Source organism: Arvicanthis niloticus, chromosome 19, assembly GCF_011762505.2.
Source record: "Arvicanthis niloticus isolate mArvNil1 chromosome 19, mArvNil1.pat.X, whole genome shotgun sequence".
Lineage (NCBI taxonomy): Eukaryota > Metazoa > Chordata > Mammalia > Rodentia > Muridae > Arvicanthis > Arvicanthis niloticus.
The window spans coordinates 26,310,475-26,329,979 of NC_047676.1; the positions used below are offsets into that span (position 1 = coordinate 26,310,475).

General features: G+C 43.8%; 1 protein-coding gene across 2 annotated transcripts; it reads left to right on the plus strand.

Annotated features, from left to right (window-relative positions):
* Positions 1-224: 224 nt before the first annotated feature.
* Positions 225-17,914, plus strand: Tars1 (threonyl-tRNA synthetase 1). 2 transcript variants are annotated; one of them, XM_034523522.2, is made up of 19 exons: positions 225-422; positions 2,649-2,729; positions 5,486-5,676; positions 6,602-6,725; positions 6,997-7,118; positions 7,561-7,678; positions 7,863-7,927; positions 8,003-8,081; positions 8,692-8,838; positions 9,445-9,543; positions 10,874-11,040; positions 12,527-12,689; positions 12,775-12,912; positions 13,225-13,302; positions 13,426-13,526; positions 13,614-13,718; positions 15,059-15,131; positions 16,891-17,005; positions 17,580-17,914. In XM_034523522.2, the coding sequence occupies exons 1-19, from the start codon at positions 369-371 to the stop codon at positions 17,726-17,728; spliced, it is 2,169 nt and encodes a 722-aa protein (XP_034379413.1). In that variant the 5' UTR covers positions 225-368; the 3' UTR covers positions 17,729-17,914. The 2 variants fall into 2 exon arrangements, with proteins under 2 accessions (XP_034379413.1, XP_076772541.1); XM_076916426.1 differs by lacking the exon at positions 225-422 and adding an exon at positions 1,019-1,048.
* The last annotated feature ends 1,591 nt before the right edge of the window (positions 17,915-19,505 follow it).

Genomic DNA, 19,505 nt, shown 5'->3' on the forward strand with positions numbered 1-19,505 from the left:
GAAACACAGCCCAAACGGCTCGTATTCTCTACGGTGGCCGCTAAGGCCCTGCAAAGGACAGTCAGATGGGAAAAAGTGCGCTTGCGCGCTTCACTACACAGTCTGGAACTGAGTGATCGCAATTCTTGAAGGGCCTCACACTTCCAGCTGTTCTATTGGTTGAGACAAGGGAGGACCCGCCTCTCTAGGTGGCCCATTGGCCTTGTGTCCAGGATGGGCGGGGCCTGGCGTCCTGTTGCATCAGCTGGTTAGCTGGTTCCGCCTGGGCCACGTGGCGCACGCGCAGTGCGGAATTGTAGGTCTTCCCCGCCGGCTTGGGGTCTTCTCTGCCGTGTAGCTCTCGGGTTTTGTCTCTCAGCGGTCCTTCCATGTCGGAGGAGAAGGCTAGCAGCCCTTCGGGGAAGATGGACGGCGAAAAGCCGGTGAGCAGGCGCGGTGGGGTCTAGAGCGCGGATGTGTCCAGGGAGCCGGCACTGCCCAGCGGGGCAGGAGTGGAAAGTAGCGGGGAGCAGTCGGTATTGGGGGCCCTGGGTAGTAAGTTAGAAACTTGCTGGCAGGAGTGGTCCGGAGGCCATCTTCATCTTAGCGATCTGTGAATTGAGACTGAATGGCTTGCTCAGAGCCAGACAGTAAGCATTTGGGGCTTAGACTCCTGCACTTGTATTTTTTCAGTTCCTAAAATAAGCGGGAAGAACATTGAAAAACTTCTTAAATCCTAAAACTGAGTGGAGCAAAAAGCTCTAGTTAGAAAGGAAAAGCCAGTCCCTGTGATGGGATCCAGTTTGCCCAAGATTGGGTGCTTTATAAGGCCCATTGACAGGCTGCTTTGAAATGAAAGCCTCTGTTGGGCAGGTGCTGGAAGTGTCCTGGATAACTTCACACACATCCCCTTCAAGCTTTGATCTGGGCTGTCATCCACTGGTTAGGAGCACCATTTTTACACTGACGTGTTTTCTGCCCCACCCCTCTTTTACAGCCAACTGTGTATTTGTCCCATGTGTATTTATTTGCCCTGGCACTTAGACAGGCAGCGCAGGTGGCGACACAAGTAAGCTCCATTCCTGACTTTGGGGGCTCCCAAAGAACGTAATATGCAAGATTGGAGGATTGTACTTCTCTGGTTAGCTTAGTTGAGTCCTAGAGGAAGCACAGAACTCGTACAGTCAGACTGTTTTATTGGATTTGGAGGAATGAGGTCAGGTAAACGAGGCAGGGCAGGGCTGTCCGGGTTCAGGGGATGAGTTGTGCCCTGGCTATATTGGAAGAGGTGGGAGGGAAGTACAGAGATTGAGGATATTCTCTGCATGCAGGGTTTTATGTAGGGAGGTGCTGGATTCGGATTGTATTGTAAAAAGTGACATGGCATTGGGGTTTAAGGAACATTGGAAAGAGGTGAGGCCACATGACAGGTGAGCTAGGGTCTTTATCAAGAGGCGTTTCCATCCTGATAGGGCAAATCACTAATATGCGTGTGTATCCATTTTAAGCCACAGATTCAAGGTGATGAATGATGGTTATAAATAGAATTTGTTTCTATTTCCTTATGTTTTTGAAGGTGTTTTACAGTCTTATAACTTGGTTACCCCTTTTCTTCCTTCTCCACTGTCCTTAATCCTACTCCTAAAGCCACCTGTTACTTCTGAGCCCGACTGGTTTCTTCAGATTTTTATGAGGCTGGAAGTTACTTAAGATAATCACCCCCCTGAACAGGCTTGAAAAACTTCAGATTGGAAATTGTGAATAAAACTACTTGAAATGTAAAGTGTGATTTTATTGACTTTAGTAATCCGGTATCTTAAAGTTTTTGGAAGCTTATTCGGTGAGGTACAGATGTAACCCCAAAGTTCTCTTGTCATTGAGCTACATCCTTAGCCCCACAGGCCACAGACCCTTTTTTCCTTTCATACATAATCTTTACAACATTGTTGTGAAGAACACAGTTACTTTCAGTTCGAAGAGGGAAAACTGAGCGTGGGAGAGTGGAAGTGATAAACATGCAATCACTCAGTCCACATTCGTGCTTTTGTCTCCCTGAAGATAGCTGGTGGCTGGGCAGGTGGGTAAGTAGATAATTCTCCCCCTCCCCCTTGAAATAACTCTTATGGAATACGTTGTATTTTTTATTGCTTTATATACAGGTCCAGGTAAGCTTATTGAAGGGAAGTCACAGGAACAGTTAGACATTTGAGCAAGTGCACACTGATAACGTGGCCTGCTCCACTTTCTTAGGGTTTGTTTTTATTGTGAGTTGTGTAACTTGACTTTACCAGTGATGGAATCTGCAATCTTTCAAAATGAGGTGGTGGTCCTTTTTAATTTCTCTCTCTCTCTCTCTCTCTCTCTCCTTCTCTCCCTCTCCCTCTCTCTCTCTCTTTTTGTTTTGTTTTGTTTTGTTTTTTTGGTTTTTCGAGACAGGGTTTTTCTCTATAGCCCTGGCTGTCCTGGAACTCACTCCATAGACCAGGCTGGCCTCGAACTCAGAAATCCGCCTGCCTCTGCCTCCCAAGTGCTGAGATTAAAGATGCGCGCCACCACCGCCCGGCTAATTTCTCTCTTTTTTTTTTAAAGATGATAACTTTCTTTAGCTGCAGTCTTGGAGAAGAAGTCAAGTTAGGCTGAAGTATGAGAGTTCTCTTTTGCTTCTTCAGGTGGATGCCAGCGAGGAGAAGCGAAAAGAAGGAAGCAAGAAGAAGAACAAAGATGGAGGTGGAGATGGAGGTCGAGCAGAGGTAACACAAGTGCCCTTCGTGGAGGCTTGGGTTTGGAGGGCTGCTAAGGAACAGGGGACTGCCTCAGAGGTGTCCTACATAAGGAGCGCGTGTGTGCATTACGCCCACATGCAGTCATTCTTTGCAGGCATTCTTTCTGCAGTCTGCATACCGCAGATGGAGCTCAGATGTTAGGCCTGCTGTCCCTTGTGTAAGGGTTCTAATGGTCACTGAAGGCAGTAAGGTAGCACTAGTTGGAAAACCCAGGGAAAAGTTAAACAAAGGGCCTGAGAAGGAAAAAGGATTTGCAGGTGCCTGCCTGTGCAAAGGGTGTGATGGTAAGATGACCGCACAGTGGACTTAGACAGAAACGTGAGAAATGAAGAGTGTAGAGGAAGGACTGCAGTTGTCGCTGAGCCGCCAAGACTGGGTGCTGACTTTCTGCTTCTTTAAGTGAGGGTTAAGGGGTAGAGACTCCGTCTTGGGTTCCTACAAGTACAACCAGAACCAAACAGACTCCAGTTCCTTAATTCCTCTTTTATTGCTTGGATCTGCTTCTGCAATCTGGTGTTTACTTGTATCTAGAAAATTATTCAGTTCCTGGACTCACATGACACGGAACTGGTAATTTAAAAGCCATCCCAGAATGCACTTTGTTCCTGGTGCTTGAGGAGATGGTTGGGCACCTGGTTCTGCTGGGTTTGAATTTGAATTGCTATGAACTGTGCTTTCCTTTTTTTTTTTTTTTTTTTTTTTTTGCATTTAGTCATTGCAGTTTTATTGGGGACCTTGGAAAGCTGCCGGGATGTAAGAGCACTAAGCTTTTTAAAAGTAACTCAGTAAATGGACTTTAAAGAGTGGGCTATAAAGCTGGAGTAGTGATGCACACCCTTAATCCCAACATTTAGAAGCTGGAGGCAGGAGAATGCTGAGTTCTAGGTCAACCCAGGCTGCATAGTGAGACCCTGTCTTAGAAACACAAAACACAGACACTGTTTCTACAATGCTGAGCTGAGAACTGTTTCAGTTTACAAAGGCTGGCTTTACAAGTGATGAAGGATGGTGTTGCCTGTCATCAGCCAATCCCTGTTTGTTTTACACTCACATCATTGTGGGAGAAGTTACTGATAGTGAATCCTAAGATTTGCAAGTAATATGCATGTTTTTAATGTCCCTGTTATACTTTGGTTAGAATTCTATGTATTGCCCCCATCACAGACTGAAACATGGGCTAGGAAGGGTAACAAGCAGTCTGATGAATGACTCTGCTGAGTAGACAATTTTAAGTGGGGTTTGTGACTATTATATGTTTTAAATTATCTACCAAAATATAGAGTGGACATGATGTGTCCAAGACCTTGTTTTCTCTGTGCCTGATCATTTGCCTGTCTAAGGACGAAATTCAGGTTTTACCCATCTGTACTTTGAGAGCCTGGCACGGAGCACGTTGCTCAGTTAATATTGAGTAAATTTAACTAAGTTATTTTGCTAAGAAAATGCCAAGTATGTACAGAAGTCGGCTGTGGTACGGCCTGGACATTTGGGTGGGAAGATAATCAGGCACACTGGGTAGACTGGGGTTGGGCTCGTCTTTGTACAGTGACAAGCTGTGGCCATTGTGAGTGTATTCGATCCTCGTCAGTAGTCATGGACTGCTGTGGGATTGTAGCCATGTGCCCTCAGGCTTGGTAAACAGCTGATAATTTCAATATATGTGCACAGGTAAAAAGTTGTAAAGAACCAAGACGTTTCTTCTTTATCACTGTTAATGACCATGTTATTACCAGAGCATGGTGCCACAAAATTGTAACGTCAGTCTTGGAGGCTGAGGCAGAAGGATCATGAGTTCAAGGCTGGAGCAGGCTACATAGTGAGTTTGAGGGAGTGAGTACTGGGGCGGGGTAATGACGAGTGACCAACCTATGCAGTTGTCAGATTCACTGTTTGCTTAGACAATAAAAAAGTCGGGTTTTTTTTTTTTTTTTTTTTAAATCTTTGTCAAACTATTGGAGAACTTTGGTGTTTTAAATAAAATATTCTGGTTAATTATATCGAATATGAATATATAGACTATAGTGATATGTGCTATTTTATTCAAATAATCTAAGATGATCTTGGCATCTTTGAATTGGATAAATATTTTCCTTTAGTAGGATCCTCTAAGTCAAATACATTTTTGGTTGGTTGTGAATAGACATAAAAACCAGCCAGCTGCACAGACTGCCCCTGATGACGGTTCAAACCATGTGGTCCTTTACTGTCTCTCTGTACAGTGTTGCTCGTAGCTGAAGTCACAAGCTCAGTTAGAAAAGATCTTGAAACTGACCATGTGTGCAGCTCGTTCGATAGTGTGCTGTCGAGCATGCATGAGACCTTGATCCCCAGGAACACAGAAACCAGGCATGGAACCATATACCTTTAATCCTAGCCCGACTGATATTAGGAAGATCCTGAGTTCAAGGTCATCCTTGAGACCTTAGGAGGGCATTCTAAGAGGGAAAAACTGGAGCAACCTAAATTCCAAAATGGTAATCGGTTATCAATTCAAGATGTAGGCAGTTCTTCTGTTTATTATGTATGCTTTTTTATTTTTGAGTAAGCATTACAGTGACTTATTTTCTTCTTTTACCCTAATTAAGACTAGATCACTGCCAGTGATTATTCTGATCTATGAAGCAGTCTGAATTAGTCATCATGGGTTTTTGTGTTGCTTATTATAATTTCCTCTGAAAGTAAAGCAAGTAATGCCGATTTCTTCTTTGTTCGTTCTTTTGCAGTTGAATCCTTGGCCGGAATACATCAACACACGTCTTGATATGTATAACAAACTCAAAGCAGAGCATGATTCTATCCTGGCTGAAAAGGCAGCAAAAGATAGCAAGCCAATTAAAGTCACCCTGCCTGATGGCAAACAAGTGGATGCAGAGTCCTGGAAAACCACGCCGTATCAGATCGCATGTGGGATTAGGTGAGCCCTCAGCTCTCATCTTCCGTGCTTCCTGCAGTAATTAAGTGTTCATTGTCCTGCCAGGCACAGCCTGATAGTATTCTTGTGTTTCTGCTAAAGGAGTTTAACTTACCTTAGTTGAGATCTTTGAAAATCAAGGTGACAGGGGACTTTGTGGTCAAGACTCAGTGTTATTTGTGAAGGCGCTTGCACACCTTGCGTTCTCTTAGGACGTAACTTGATGGTCACTCTATTGGGATCGTACGGCTGCAGAGGCAGGCAGTGTTCACCAGCTCTTACTTACACGGCTTAGATTTGAGCTTATTTATGAAGCTGGGTAATCTCACGGGGAAAGTTAAAAACCCGGCATGTATGAAAACATATGCTGTGTTTATAAACGCAGTGATGAACTGTGTATATTCTTAAAGCTTATTGGGTTGGAAGAAATATGAACAACTGAGAACTGGACTCCTAGATTGTGACAGAGGGAAAGCTTTCTTATTCTTGATCAGCGTCATAGGTGGTGACTTCATCTGAACAGGGTAAAATTGTCACGCATCAAAACTAGTTGTCAGCAAACTGTGGTGACGGGCAAGAGCCTTCTGTTTAAGTGACTGAAGCAAACAGAACAACTACAAAGTGCACACAGCATAGAACTCTGCCCTCACAGCACAGGGTTGTAGCCCAGAGATTTACTGCAAATATGTAAAAATGCTAACTGCTTGGCTAAACTTAGATTTGGAGAGCCCTGGCTTGGGGGTTCTATGCTGCATTTTAATACATACATCACATACATGTAATACATACATGTATTTAACACATACGTACATACTAGAGAAGCACGTGCTGTGTGGATGCTTCCACTCCTAACAGCAGTATTTTTTAATTATTAATTAGACTTTATCGAGTCTTACCAAATAACCACCTTATTCTTTTATATTTTAAGTCAAGGCCTGGCTGACAACACCGTTGTTGCCAAGGTGAACAAAGCCGTTTGGGACCTGGACCGCCCGCTGGAAACAGATTGTACTTTGGAGCTTCTCAAGTTTGAGGATGAGGAAGCACAGGCAGTAAGTTGGACTTGCAGTAGAGACTGGACCGTGAGCTGCATAAGGGGAGACCGGTCACTTTGTGTCACAGTGTTTTGTATGTGGATCCCTGGTTGTCAGGTGTAGCCTGGAGGCCACCGTTATTTATGAACATCTTTCACTATGACTCAGGAGCCTTGGTTGTAAATCCTGAAAACATGGCTTTCAGTGTGTGCCCAGTGTCTCTTTCAAACATTGATTCATCAGGTGTGTACTGAGACTGAAGTTCTGTCGTTTTTCTTTCTGTTTTCAGGTATATTGGCACTCCAGTGCTCATATAATGGGTGAGGCCATGGAGAGAGTCTATGGCGGGTGTCTATGTTACGGCCCACCAATAGAAAATGGATTCTATTATGATATGTACCTTGAAGAAGGGTAAGTTAAGAAACTGGGAAAGGGAAAATCTGAGTGGCGCTGGGTCTGGTTCTGCGTGTTACTTTTGAAGCACTGTCATTGAAGGGGAAGGATCTATAGCTCACAGTATAAAGCTGCTAGTGACAGTTACTGATAAAATTGAAATACTGAGAGTCACCTGTAGTGAAATCTCAAGGGTGGGTGGTAGTGTGCACAGAGGCATGCTGGGAAATGAAACTGGTTCTCCTTTCCTTTTGTTATGATGGAGCTTGGACAGGTGTTACTTGTGAGAGAGTTCATGATGGCCTAGGTAGAAGCCAGTGAAAATACACATATAATTGATGGGCAATTTAATGTTAAATTCTAATATGTGATACAAAGCTCTGTTTTAAAGTAGTAGGAAAAACAGTCCCTGCATCGACTCAGATGGAATATGCCAAGTTGTGCCTTTTTTGTTTTTCAGGGGTGTGTCCAGCAATGATTTCTCTTCCCTGGAAACTTTGTGTAAGAAAATCATTAAAGAGAAACAAACTTTCGAAAGATTGGAAGTTAAAAAGGAAACATTACTAGAAATGTTTAAGGTAAACTCAGTCATAACCGCTTTGATTTTATTAGCTAGTCCTTCAAGTAGTGTATCAGAGCTTCCTGTAGAAAACCCGGAATATCTTCAGAGCATGAAATAGCGGTGTGTTCTAGAGAGTGTTTTGACTTGCACTGTAGCTGCGTATTTAGAGACGAACATGAGGTCTTCTTACTCATTTCCAGTACAACAAGTTCAAGTGCCGGATACTGAATGAGAAAGTGACTACTCCGACCACGACTGTCTATAGGTGAGACTGAGGTGCTGTGGAACACAGTTGCTGTGGTGGTCTGCCTTCGCTAAAACGCCTTTATTTCATCTTTAGATGTGGCCCTTTGATAGATCTCTGCCGGGGTCCTCACGTCCGACACACTGGCAAGATTAAGACTTTAAAAATACACAAGGTAAAGCATGCTGGGAACTGGCAGAGCACTGACGCCTCAGTTCCCATTGCTTTCTCCGTCCTACTGTTCTGTTTTCTTGTCAACATACAGAGGGTCACGGCTTCTGTTGTTAGAGCTCCATACTGTACTGCATGTGTGCTCCGTGCCTCAGTACACATTACCAGAGCCAGCAAGTGAGGACAGGGCTTTGGAGGTGTCACAGAACCAGCAGTCACAGGCTGTGGTAGCTTCAGACACCTTGAGCCTCAGTGTTGGAGTTTGTCCAGGTTTTTCGTAAGCTAATCTTGTCAGTTTATGCTAGCTTAGACATGCTCTACTTTGAGAGTGTCCTCTGAGTCCTGACAACAATTGGGTCGGTTCCACGTGCCTTTCATTGTATTTGTGGGTTCCTTTCCATCACGGGAGAGGAGCCCGTGTGGTTAGAATAGTATTGATGGGGTTGTGATCTGCGGGAAGAACCTTCTGGAGAAAAGCCAGCAGAGAGTTTGATGCTCCAGACGAGTCTACCCACTCGGGGTAGACCTCGAAACAATGAGACACATTTACTAGGACTGTGTGTTTACATGTTTACAAATTTAAGTGCTGTGTCATTGTCGGTCCTTGCTTTTAGAATTCCTCCACGTACTGGGAAGGCAAGGCAGACATGGAAACGCTCCAGAGGGTTTATGGCATTTCATTCCCTGACCCCAAGCTGCTGAAGGAGTGGGAGAAGTTCCAAGAGGAAGCCAAAAACCGAGACCATAGGAAAATTGGGAGGGTATGTGAGAAGAGTCAAGGGTCTTGTTTAAGAGAACTGTGCTCTCTAGGAGCTGCCTGTGTCCACGCTATCCTCTGAAACACTCAGAGTCCATCTCAGTTACTGTTACTGAGAACAGTGCTAGTGACCCACGGCCTCCAGTAAGCAGCATTTCAGAGCTGGCAGAAGGAGACTTTAGAACCCATCTCACTGGGTCCTTGTGATACTGCAGAGTCTGAATCTGAGGGAACAGCCTGCTCATTCTTCAGGACATCTAGCGGTCACCAGTGTATTCTGCCCCAGCCCGTCCTTTATCTCCTTATCTCCCTGTGACTGTCCTCTTTAGTTGGAGTTACATTTGTTTCTTTACAACTCTTTTGTCCATAAAATGGAGTTTACTACTGGAGGTCTGAGATCTGTCCTTCTGCTTTGACTGCTAGCAACAATGACAGCAGAGTGGAGGCCGATGGTGATTGGTGGGATCCCCGAGGACTTCAGCCACTCCCTGTCTTGCATGTCTTCTTTAGTCCTGGCACACGTGAAGTTTGGGAGACATGGCAGAGCTCTGAACTGAGGATCGTCGGTCACTTATATATTTATAAACAATTCTTTTGCTGTTTTATCCAGGACCAAGAACTATATTTCTTCCATGAACTCAGCCCTGGAAGTTGCTTTTTCCTGCCAAAAGGAGCCTACATTTATAATACACTAATGGAATTTATCAGGGTAAGCCTTATTTGTTAACTGTCTTCTGAAGAGTTAGGATATAAGATAATTTTATTAGCCAGGGTCTGGTAAAAGAAAGATAAATCAGCATTTGATAGGAAAAGAAATATAAAGGTATTATTTTAAGTTGAAGTTTGGGGCTACAGAGATGTGCAGTGGTTACTCTATGGTTGTGAGTGACTGCTGCTTTTCCAAAGGACCCAAATGCAGTTCTCCAGCCCCCACATCAGCTTCTTCACAACCACCTATAACTCCAGCTTCAAAGCATCTGACAAGTGTGCTGGCCTCTGCAGGCAGCTGCATACACATAGCATTCCCTCAATAAACACACATACATAAAAATTAGCTTTCAGAAAGTTGGGACTGGAGAGATGGTTCAGTGGTCAATTACTTCTCTTCCAGAACACCTGCCTTTTGATCCCAGCACCCAGCTCACACATACATAACTCCAGCTCCAGAGGATCTGATGGCCTCTCCTGGTCCTCACAGGCACCCATCCTCAGGTGGCACACATTTCAGTCACACCACAGGCACATGAAAAAATTGCTTGAAAAGTTAAAGGTCTCATAGTATTTAGAGTCAGTCCAGTGTGTGGTTTTCCTCATGTTCATGGAGACAGGCAGAGAGAAGCTGCTGAGCGTGGGGATCCGTAGCCTATCACCTGGGAATGTTGTCTCTTGAACCCCGTCTTTTCTTTTTTAAATTATGAACTATTTCCAGCATATATTCAAGGAAAACAGAAAAACCTGTGCTAGGTTTACTTGCTACCAGATTTAATATATTTGCATTGGGCTATATGTGTCCACAGTTTTTGTAAAAAGAAAAAGGAACACATACTGTTTTGTTTTTTGGTTTTGGTTTTTTTTTTTTTTTTTTTTGAGAAAGACCCCTTTGGAACCGTTGTGAAGTTGGTATGGCTCCCTACCTGTGTCCTTTAAATCTCCGTATATATCTATCTTTAACTTGGTTTGTACTTGTGTGTGCTTCAGTTCACATGAATGGTCTTATGTGTGTCTGTTAGATATCCGATGCTCCGCCTGGTGTCCACACACTGCATACCGTATCCTTCCTTGTCTACTGTGGAGTGCTTGTTCCCAGCACAGTAGCCTGTGTACTCACTAATGCACAGCCATCCACAGCCTGTGGCCCTGTGCTGGGAGCCATGCCGCGGTCGCATGGCTTCCATGAGCTTTGGTGCATCACCTCCAGAGGGAACTCTGAGTTGTGGTGTGTGTGCCTGGGACTCCAGTAAGTGGGGTGAAGCTGCTCTGTGAGTTTCATTCCCTCACAGAGGTGAGCACTGATCTCTGTGTGTGCTCTTCTCTAACAGAGCGAATATAGGAAAAGAGGATTCCAGGAGGTCATCACTCCCAACATCTTCAATAGCCGGCTCTGGATGACCTCTGGCCACTGGCAGCACTACAGTGAGAACATGTTCTCCTTCGAGGTGGAGAAGGAGCAGTTTGCCCTGAAGCCCATGAACTGCCCAGGACACTGGTATTAGGCAGCTTTCTATTTTTCTTTCCTTTTACTAAACTTACCCGTATGTGTTTATGTTTAGTATGTGCCACACGTCAGGATTGCTGCAGAGTTCAGATCAGGATGCTGGAGCTACAGTTACATGTGGTTGTGAGCCACCCCATATGGGTGCTAGGAACTGAACCTGGGTTCTCTCTGGAAGAGTAGCAAGACTCTTAACCTTTGAAATGTGTCTCCAGCCCTGCAGCACTGCATTGATAGGAAAGATATTCTTGTGCTATAAATCATTCTGGGTTGCTTTAGCCCTTTGAAAGAGGGATGTGTGTGTGTGTGTGTGTGCGCGTGTGCGTGCGCACGTGTGTCTGTGTGTACATGTACACACATACGATATCAGTGGAGAAAGGAGGTAAGAGAAAGGAAGTCTGAGGAGCCTGCAGAAAACAGAAGGGTAGTAGAATATCTGTGCCGTGAAGCAGAAGGGAAACTGGTGCTCAGAGGAAGGCAGGTGAGGTAGGGTTTGTGACGGAGGACAAAGCACAGTGCTCTCTGTTTGAAAGTGTCATAGAAACCCAGTTCATATACGAACAGCAACAGCAGAAAACTTAGCGATTAGAGTAAGACTGACATGCAAGATTGGTGTCATAACAGCTTTCGTACTGATTAGATCCCACCCTTTATAGACATTTAGGAGTGGTCCCGGGTTTAGAGCAGCAAATAGGCAGAGTATATAGAAGTGAAACAGAAAATTCCATAGACCAACATTCCTACCTTTTCTTCCTCCTTGGTAAGAAATATATTTCACTGTTGATGAGTTACTGTCCTTGGAAATCCTTCCCTGTGGCCTCTGCCTTGGATTAAGAAAGGTGGATGATGAGTGACTTCAGGGAGGTCGGAGGATGCAGATGGGGATGCTCCTGTGTGCAGCTCCGTGGGCAGGTGATTCGGGCCAAGGTGCTAAGAGGAGAAGTGCCTTTAAGAAACGGCTTGTGCACATCAGGGAAACAGAGCCGTCCACTTAGGTTTCTCAGCATCAAGTTTCTGAAGCACCCTGGGCCCGAACAGAGCAAGCCTGATATTAGTTTCCAATGTTAGAAATAATGTGTGTATAGCTAAAACTGTTTCTTCATTACGAGCCTTTAGTAATTGAGTATAGTCTTCATATTAACAGATGCTGAGTACAAGGGTCTGCCTTAGGCCTAGGAGTGCATTGCTTTACCTTATTTAACCACAGTTGCATACACAGCATTGTAACTCATGCATGTGCTTCTATTGTTCTGTGAAGCCTGGGCCTTGAGCGATGTTGCTGGTGGCTAGCTAAGATCAGTGGCTTTCTGACAGCCTTTCAAGTTATTGCATGCAGTGTTTGAGAATTTTGTTCTGATGAAGATTTAAAATTGCTCATTTTATTGTGATTCACTGAAGGCCTGTCAGGTGCTAGGCGAGCACTCTGCTATAGGTTACATCCTCCCCTGTGCACTAAGGCTCTGCTTTGCTTTCTCTTTAGCCTGATGTTCGATCACCGGCCGCGGTCCTGGCGAGAGCTGCCGCTGCGGTTAGCTGACTTCGGTGTGCTTCATAGGAATGAGCTCTCAGGAGCTCTCACTGGCCTCACGCGGGTCAGAAGATTCCAGCAGGATGACGCGCACATCTTCTGTGCCATGGAGCAGGTATCAGCCCGTGTGGAGCAAAATACTCTGACAGAAGGGTGTAAGAGTGAGGGAAGATAACATCTTTCTTTCTTTCTTTTTTAAGATTGAAGATGAAATCAAAGGCTGTTTGGATTTTCTTCGCACAGTATATAGTGTCTTTGGATTTTCATTTAAATTGAATCTTTCTACTCGCCCAGAAAAATTCCTTGGAGATATTGAAATATGGAACCAAGCTGAGAAAGTGAGTGATGTTTTGGTGTGTTTGAGAACTTACACAGCACCAGGAAGCCTTCCTAGGCAGGCGTGAGCAAAGGGAAATGACGGTGTTTCTGGTGTCGAGCGGGCTAATGTTTTCTATACGGTCTTCCTGCCCTTCAGACGGGACGAGATGTTGTCAGACTTTGTCAGCTACTGAGCACAGCTTTCAAGCATGCCTTGGTTTGATTAGGAGGAGAGCGTAGAACCCCAGGAGACTTTGTATCCAGATCAGGTGGGAAGAGGGAACATTGTGAATGATGAACAGAAGTTCAGATCCTTTCTGTTTTATCTGTAGCAACTTGAAAACAGTTTGAATGAATTTGGAGAGAAGTGGGAACTAAATCCTGGTGATGGAGCCTTCTATGGTCCAAAGGTTAGTACCCCAGAATACTCAAGTAGTGCACATTTTAGTTGTGTGTAAGAAACACTACGTTAAATTGGGAAGAAAAAGAACATCTTAAGAACATCTGATCATAACCCAGTGCGTGCTTTGCAGATTGATATACAGATAAAGGATGCTATCGGCCGCTACCACCAGTGTGCAACTGTCCAGCTGGACTTTCAGTTGCCCATCAGGTTTAACCTTACATACGTCAGGTGAGCTTCTGGTAGCTGCTCTGAACGTTCTTTGTACACATACACAGACATATATGTATAATAAAACAAAGTCCTTTTCCTCCGTAGCCATGATGGTGATGATAAGAAAAGGCCAGTGATTGTTCACCGAGCCATCCTGGGGTCGGTGGAAAGAATGATTGCCATCCTCACGGAAAACTATGGGGGCAAATGGTAAGGTTCTCCTGTTTGTTTGCCAGCCATCCAGTTAAATCATCCAGAAGAAATGTCTCCTAAAATGCCCCTAGAAAGTTGGAAGGGAGGTGATTTTAATCAGTCACTTCTAATCAATGACATGTGTTCACTAAAAGGAATCAGAATCTAACCCAGTGTTTTAGTGTTAAGATGACGTCTTTGGGGCTGGAGCATTGGTAGTTCTGAGTGGGACCCCATGTTTACTTCAGCACACACACACTGGAACGCTTGTTATTAGTAATTGGTTTTTATTTCAAAATTTGGTTTGTTTGAATATTACATAAAGAGCTGGAGAGATGGCTTTGCAGTTAAGAGCACTGGCTATTCTTGGAGAGGATTTGGGTTCAGTTCTAGCACCACACAGTGGTTACAGCCATGGGATCCAGTGCCAAGTTTTGACCTGCACAGGCACCAGGCACACCATAGGATATATACTCAAAACATTCACACACATCTAAAAATATTTTTTTAATAAAAAAATTGAATTTGTAAAACCTTGCAATAAGCAATTACTATTCAGTAAGATCCATACATAATCTGCTTTTTATTGCTTTGTAGGTTTTTTGCTTGAATGAATGAGTAGGTTTTGAATTATCTTGTTTAGTTTTACTGATAAGAATAAACAAGTATTTTGCCATATTTAAGAAGCCAAGCAGTTTTTTTTTTAATTGAAAAAGAAGTAGGCAAAACAGGCCAACTCTCAGTGATTTCATCTAAATGTACAGTGCAGTTAAAACGAGCCAGGGTTGTCAGCATCCATGGTACAGCCTTCTGTACGAACAGTGTGTGATTCAAATTTTTGCAAAGTTATGTGTCACCGTCATTCAATAATTAGGTTTTCTTAGCTCCTGTATTACATTTTTCATACTTGTCGACAAAATAATCCTGCTTCAGTTAAAGTTCACAAGAGTCAGTAGAGCCCTGGTGCACATTGTCCATGTGCTCCTTTCTGGAAAAGCCCACATTAAATATAGAATGTGTTGCTGTGTCCAGCTTTACTTAATGCCCGAGACAACAGACCAGCTGCCGTGTCTTTCAGCTCTGTGATGCAGGAGTTCTGCGGCGCGGCCCCTTCCTGTACCAGTGTGCTTTACTGAGTGTTGAGCAGTGCATATCCTGTTACAGGTCTCACACACGTAGGGCTAGTTTCCATCTTCCAGGCCGACTTTCCTTTAACAGTTTTTTCCTTTAAAAGCTTATGAGAGTTATGAGAGCTGAAAGTGACCTTCGTGCTTCAGGAACAGATAGTGCAGGCTGAGGCCAGGCTTTGCTACTTAACAGTGCCCGGGTCCACACTCACCGTGTTATTCCTCCCGTAGGCCTTTCTGGCTCTCTCCTCGCCAGGTGATGGTGGTCCCCGTGGGGCCGACGTGTGATGAATATGCCCAGAAGGTAATCCTTAAGTCGGATCGTTCTTACCCTGCTCTCAAGCGTTTTGCAGTGGGAATCTTACCATATAGTCAGCAGTGGCCTTGGACTGAGCCTCTTGTCCTAGCCCCTGAATAGTTGGTTTGCCAGTGTAGGCTACCATAGCTACCCATCCTTAGTTCTGCTTGTGAGATGTTGCGTTGACAAGCTGTGTATCCTTGTCAGGTCAAGGGCTCACTACCTCAAAGACTATAACTTGTACGAGCTTTGTCTTTATGGTTCTGTGACCCGTGTGTTCGCTTAGTATTTCAGATATACTTGTATATTTTAATGTTTGGTGTTATAAAGAAGTGAATTAGAAAGCATATCCCCCCTGAGGTGCCTGGTATTTGCTGATTTATTCATTTGTTAATGTAAATTTCTTCAGTGGCTTGAATTTTTTTTCATCTTACTGTCATGGCTGGCCAGTATCTTGCTCTTCTAACAAGTGTGTAAACATCAGTGTGAACTTTGTACCTTAAAGACCAGAAGACTCAGTTCTGCTTTAGTGATTGCTTCATAATAAAGAATCACACATGCTTACCAGTCCGTCAGTAGAGAAGGCTGGACATGGTGGTAAGCCTGTATTCCAGTAGCTGGGTGAGTGAAGTAGGAGTGCACATGTTTGAAGCCAACCTGGACTACATAGTGAAGCTGTCTCTAAAAGGGCAAGGGTGGGCAGGCAGTGGCAAGATGGCTCAGTGAGTCAAAGCACTTGCAGAGCAAGCCTAACAATATGAACTCAACCCCTGGAACGCACATAGGCAAGGCCAGGCGCACACATGTAATCCCAACACTCCTACAGTAAGATGGAAGGTAGAGACAGAATTGCCTGCACACTCACAGGCCTCCGTAGTCTAGAAGGTACAGACTGCAGAAACAAGAGAGACCATGTAGTTGCCAGCAAGGAGGCCCAGCAGATAAGGACACCTGCCACTTAGGCTGGTGACCTGAGCTCAATCTCTGGAACCCCTAATGTATAAAGAGAGGACAGAAACAAGGTGACAGGAGATAGCCAGGTCCTGAAAGCTGTTCTCTGGTTCCCATCCAAGTACATGACTAAATACAGTAACAACAGAAAACGTTCTAAATAAAACAGTTCTCCATTGAGCAGTATTGTCAACATCTAAAGAGGGTGTGATTCTAGATGATCAGAATTGTACAAGGTCTCTCTATTGTGTGTCATAGAACTTACTATGTAAACCAGACTGGCCTTGAGTAAAGGCATGTACCACACACCTGGCTCTGCACTCTGATCTCAACTGTATTTAAGAAACAGGAAAACAGATAGCATATGAGCAGAGCTGTCCAGTAGACCTTTCTGTGTATTGCATGTGGAAGTTCCCTGTGTGGCTGATCTGCCCCTGGTTCCTTGCAGCCGTGTTACCTGATGTCATTGTTAGGGGCTTCTTTATCTTTGCTTTATTTCTTTAAAAAGATGATTTGATTTTCTGAGTTCTGACTTTTGAGGGTTTTCTAAAATATTTATTTCACAAGAGAAACTGTCCCTTTTTTGTTCACGTGCTGGGAATTAAATGTGTGCATGTTGGAGCTGTTTTTCATCCCTAGCTTCAAAAATGTGGCCACTGGCTTCCAAAATGTAAATCCAAGTCATAATTACATGCTATCAGCTTCAGTATTTATATTAGCATTCATTTTTAATGTTTGCATAATTTATGAATATGTTATGTTCGGTAACAAAGTAAGCTATATTTCTCTTTTAACTCTTTTGAACTGTCATTAGGTACGGCAGCAATTCCATGATGCTAAATTCATGGCAGACATTGACCTGGATCCAGGCTGTACCTTGAATAAGAAGATCAGAAATGCACAGTTAGCACAGTATAACTTCATCCTTGGTAAGAACCAAAGGTTTCTGACCTTATAGGAAAAGCTGCTGAAGTCTTGAGACTTAAGAGTAATGAATCTTGGTCATGAGTCTACTAAGTTCCTGTCTTAGTTACTGTTCTTGGTCACTGCTGTGAGGAGACACCATGATCAGAGCAACTTAGAAAAGAAAGCATTTAACTGGAGGCTTGGTTACAGTTTCAGAGGCTTAGTCCATGACCATCAGGGAAGGGAAGAGCAGGCAGGCAGGCAGGCAGGCAGACAGACAGGCAGGCAGACAGACAGACAGGCAGGCAGACAGACAGACAGGCAGGCAGGCACTGACACAATAGCTGAAACCTTACATCTGATCCACAAGTCAGGGGTAGGGAGGGAGACTGAGCTGATGTTTTAAGTACTTAAAGTCTTTTTAACAAAACAACTAGAACATCTTCTAAGCGTGAACACATGCGGTCACTTGTCCATCTCAGTGTATCTTAAGTTGCAGGCAAGATTGGGTCCATTGGGATCATTTTTCCTGTTCAGGACAAATCCTTCCAAGTCTATCAGTTGAAGTCTCACAGAGCTCTGCGTCTTGTGTTTCAGTTGTTGGTGAAAAAGAGAAAGCCAGCGGCACAGTGAACATCCGCACGAGAGACAACAAGGTCCACGGAGAGCGGACGGTGGAGGAGACCGTGGAGCGGCTGCAGCAGCTCAAGCAGTCCCGCAGCAAGCAGGCCGAGGAGGAGTTTTAACAGACACATGGCCCGAGCTGGCACAGTGTGAAGGAAGACCTTGCACACTGGGAAGCGTGGCTTCAGGATGAGCATGGAGTAGTTCTGCAGGCTGCATGAATCAGCTCTTTTGATCTGGACAAGTCTTAGAGAATGTTGTTTGATGGGGGTGAAGAAGAGAACCATTAAAAGTATTTTGTTCATTAAGTGTCTCTCTTTAAAATGCAAAATCATGGGGGATGTTTTATGTACCCAGGTTATTTTGTATGAATTCAGTCAATTAGAAAATAAAAATTTTTAAATGTGCCTAAATTAAAAACAGAGTTGAATTACGATGTTAAAAAGTTAACTTTAGCACCATAGGTATCAAGACCTGTTATCATCACGTTTATATAGAAGCCCCTCAGTCTCCATCTGAGGTGTAGCGTGTGCTGACCCCTAACTGAAGTGGGAGCTGGGAGCTAGCTTGTGAGTGGCATTTTTATTTCTTTTGGGGAAGACAGCTTTAAAATAACTTAAAACAACGATGCTCAAACTTTTAAGGCAGTGTCTTCAATGAAATAGCTCTGTATGGAAGACTTCCATATTAAATAATCTATATTATGAATAATTTTCAAATTTCTCTACTAGCAAATCATTTTATGGAGAATAACATGAGAAAGAAATTTCTTGTGTGATTTTAGAGTCATTTTTCAGAAGTCAGTGAGCATGCTCAGGTCTATAGCAACCCCAGCAAGTTGGTTGGTAATGGTTACGTCAAAGAGAAGCTATTTTACATAGATTAATCCTTTAATGAAGGAGGTACTACTTTTACTCTTGGTTTTGTTCTTTGAAACTTCACATGCCACACTCCCAAGTGCCTTAGCAGTTACCTTGTGGTGGGCTTGGAACTTATTTCTGTGTGTATCTTGACAAGATTTAAAATTTAAGACAGATTTCCTATTCTGTGAAGCCACCATTTTCTGGTCTGTTTATTTGTCTTTGTTCAATCTAATTATTAAGAAGTCATTGTCCAGGACCGAGGATGAATGTCAGATGAATGCCTTGGTGCTTGTATGCTTTGCCACCAAGCCACGCCACCAGACCAGTGTGGACTGCGTGTTGTGAGCCTTCTGGGCAAACGGGGTTACCGTTAGTTTCTATGGGACTTCCAGAGCATTCACTGGCTCACTTGTCCTTTTCATGTGTGACTGAGTTACAGTGCGGTATGTCATCATGTGTGACTGAGTTACAGTGCAGTATGTCATCATGTGTGACTGAGTTACAGTGCGGTATGTCAGACTGCTCTTACACAGTCAACTTCCTCAACTTACGTTTTACTGAAGGAGCTGGTGTGCCGAGGAGTGCTTGGAGATTGAGCTAGCCAGTTAGATGAAAGCAGAAGCCTCTGTAGAACTTTAAAAACATCACATTCCTTAGATTTTGTATGTTCTAGGCATGCTCTATTGGGACAGTTTTAGCTCTATCAAGAAAATACGTATTTACCAATGGAACTGATGGCATTTAATTTCTTCTCTATGTTCTCAGGTTTTAAATATATCTACGTGATTATCCATAGGTAGGAAATCAACCAGAAGCAAGCACTGATTTCTAGTAGTCTAGGGCATAATAAAGACAATTGTATTTATTGGTTTAGACACCATGTGAGACTCCATAGTACAAGTCCACCCATTCAGATAGTGTCTGTGGCTGCTTGCCCACCAATGTGTCAAGTCTGCATATTTACTATCTTGTGTGTGGGACTTGAAGGGAAGGAAGGAATTTGTCCTGTGCTTGCTGCCTTACGTGTGCATAGGAA

Bases quoted from the DNA above. Each gene is read 5' to 3' on its own strand.
- Tars1 (XM_034523522.2), top strand. From the start codon at position 369: ATGTCGGAGGAGAAGGCTAGCAGCCCTTCGGGGAAGATGGACGGCGAA. The intron at 5,677-6,601 runs GTGAGCCCTCAG...TTATATTTTAAG, and splicing joins CAGATCGCATGTGGGATTAG to TCAAGGCCTGGCTGACAACA. The intron at 13,719-15,058 runs GTAAGGTTCTCC...TTCCTCCCGTAG, and splicing joins GAAAACTATGGGGGCAAATG to GCCTTTCTGGCTCTCTCCTC.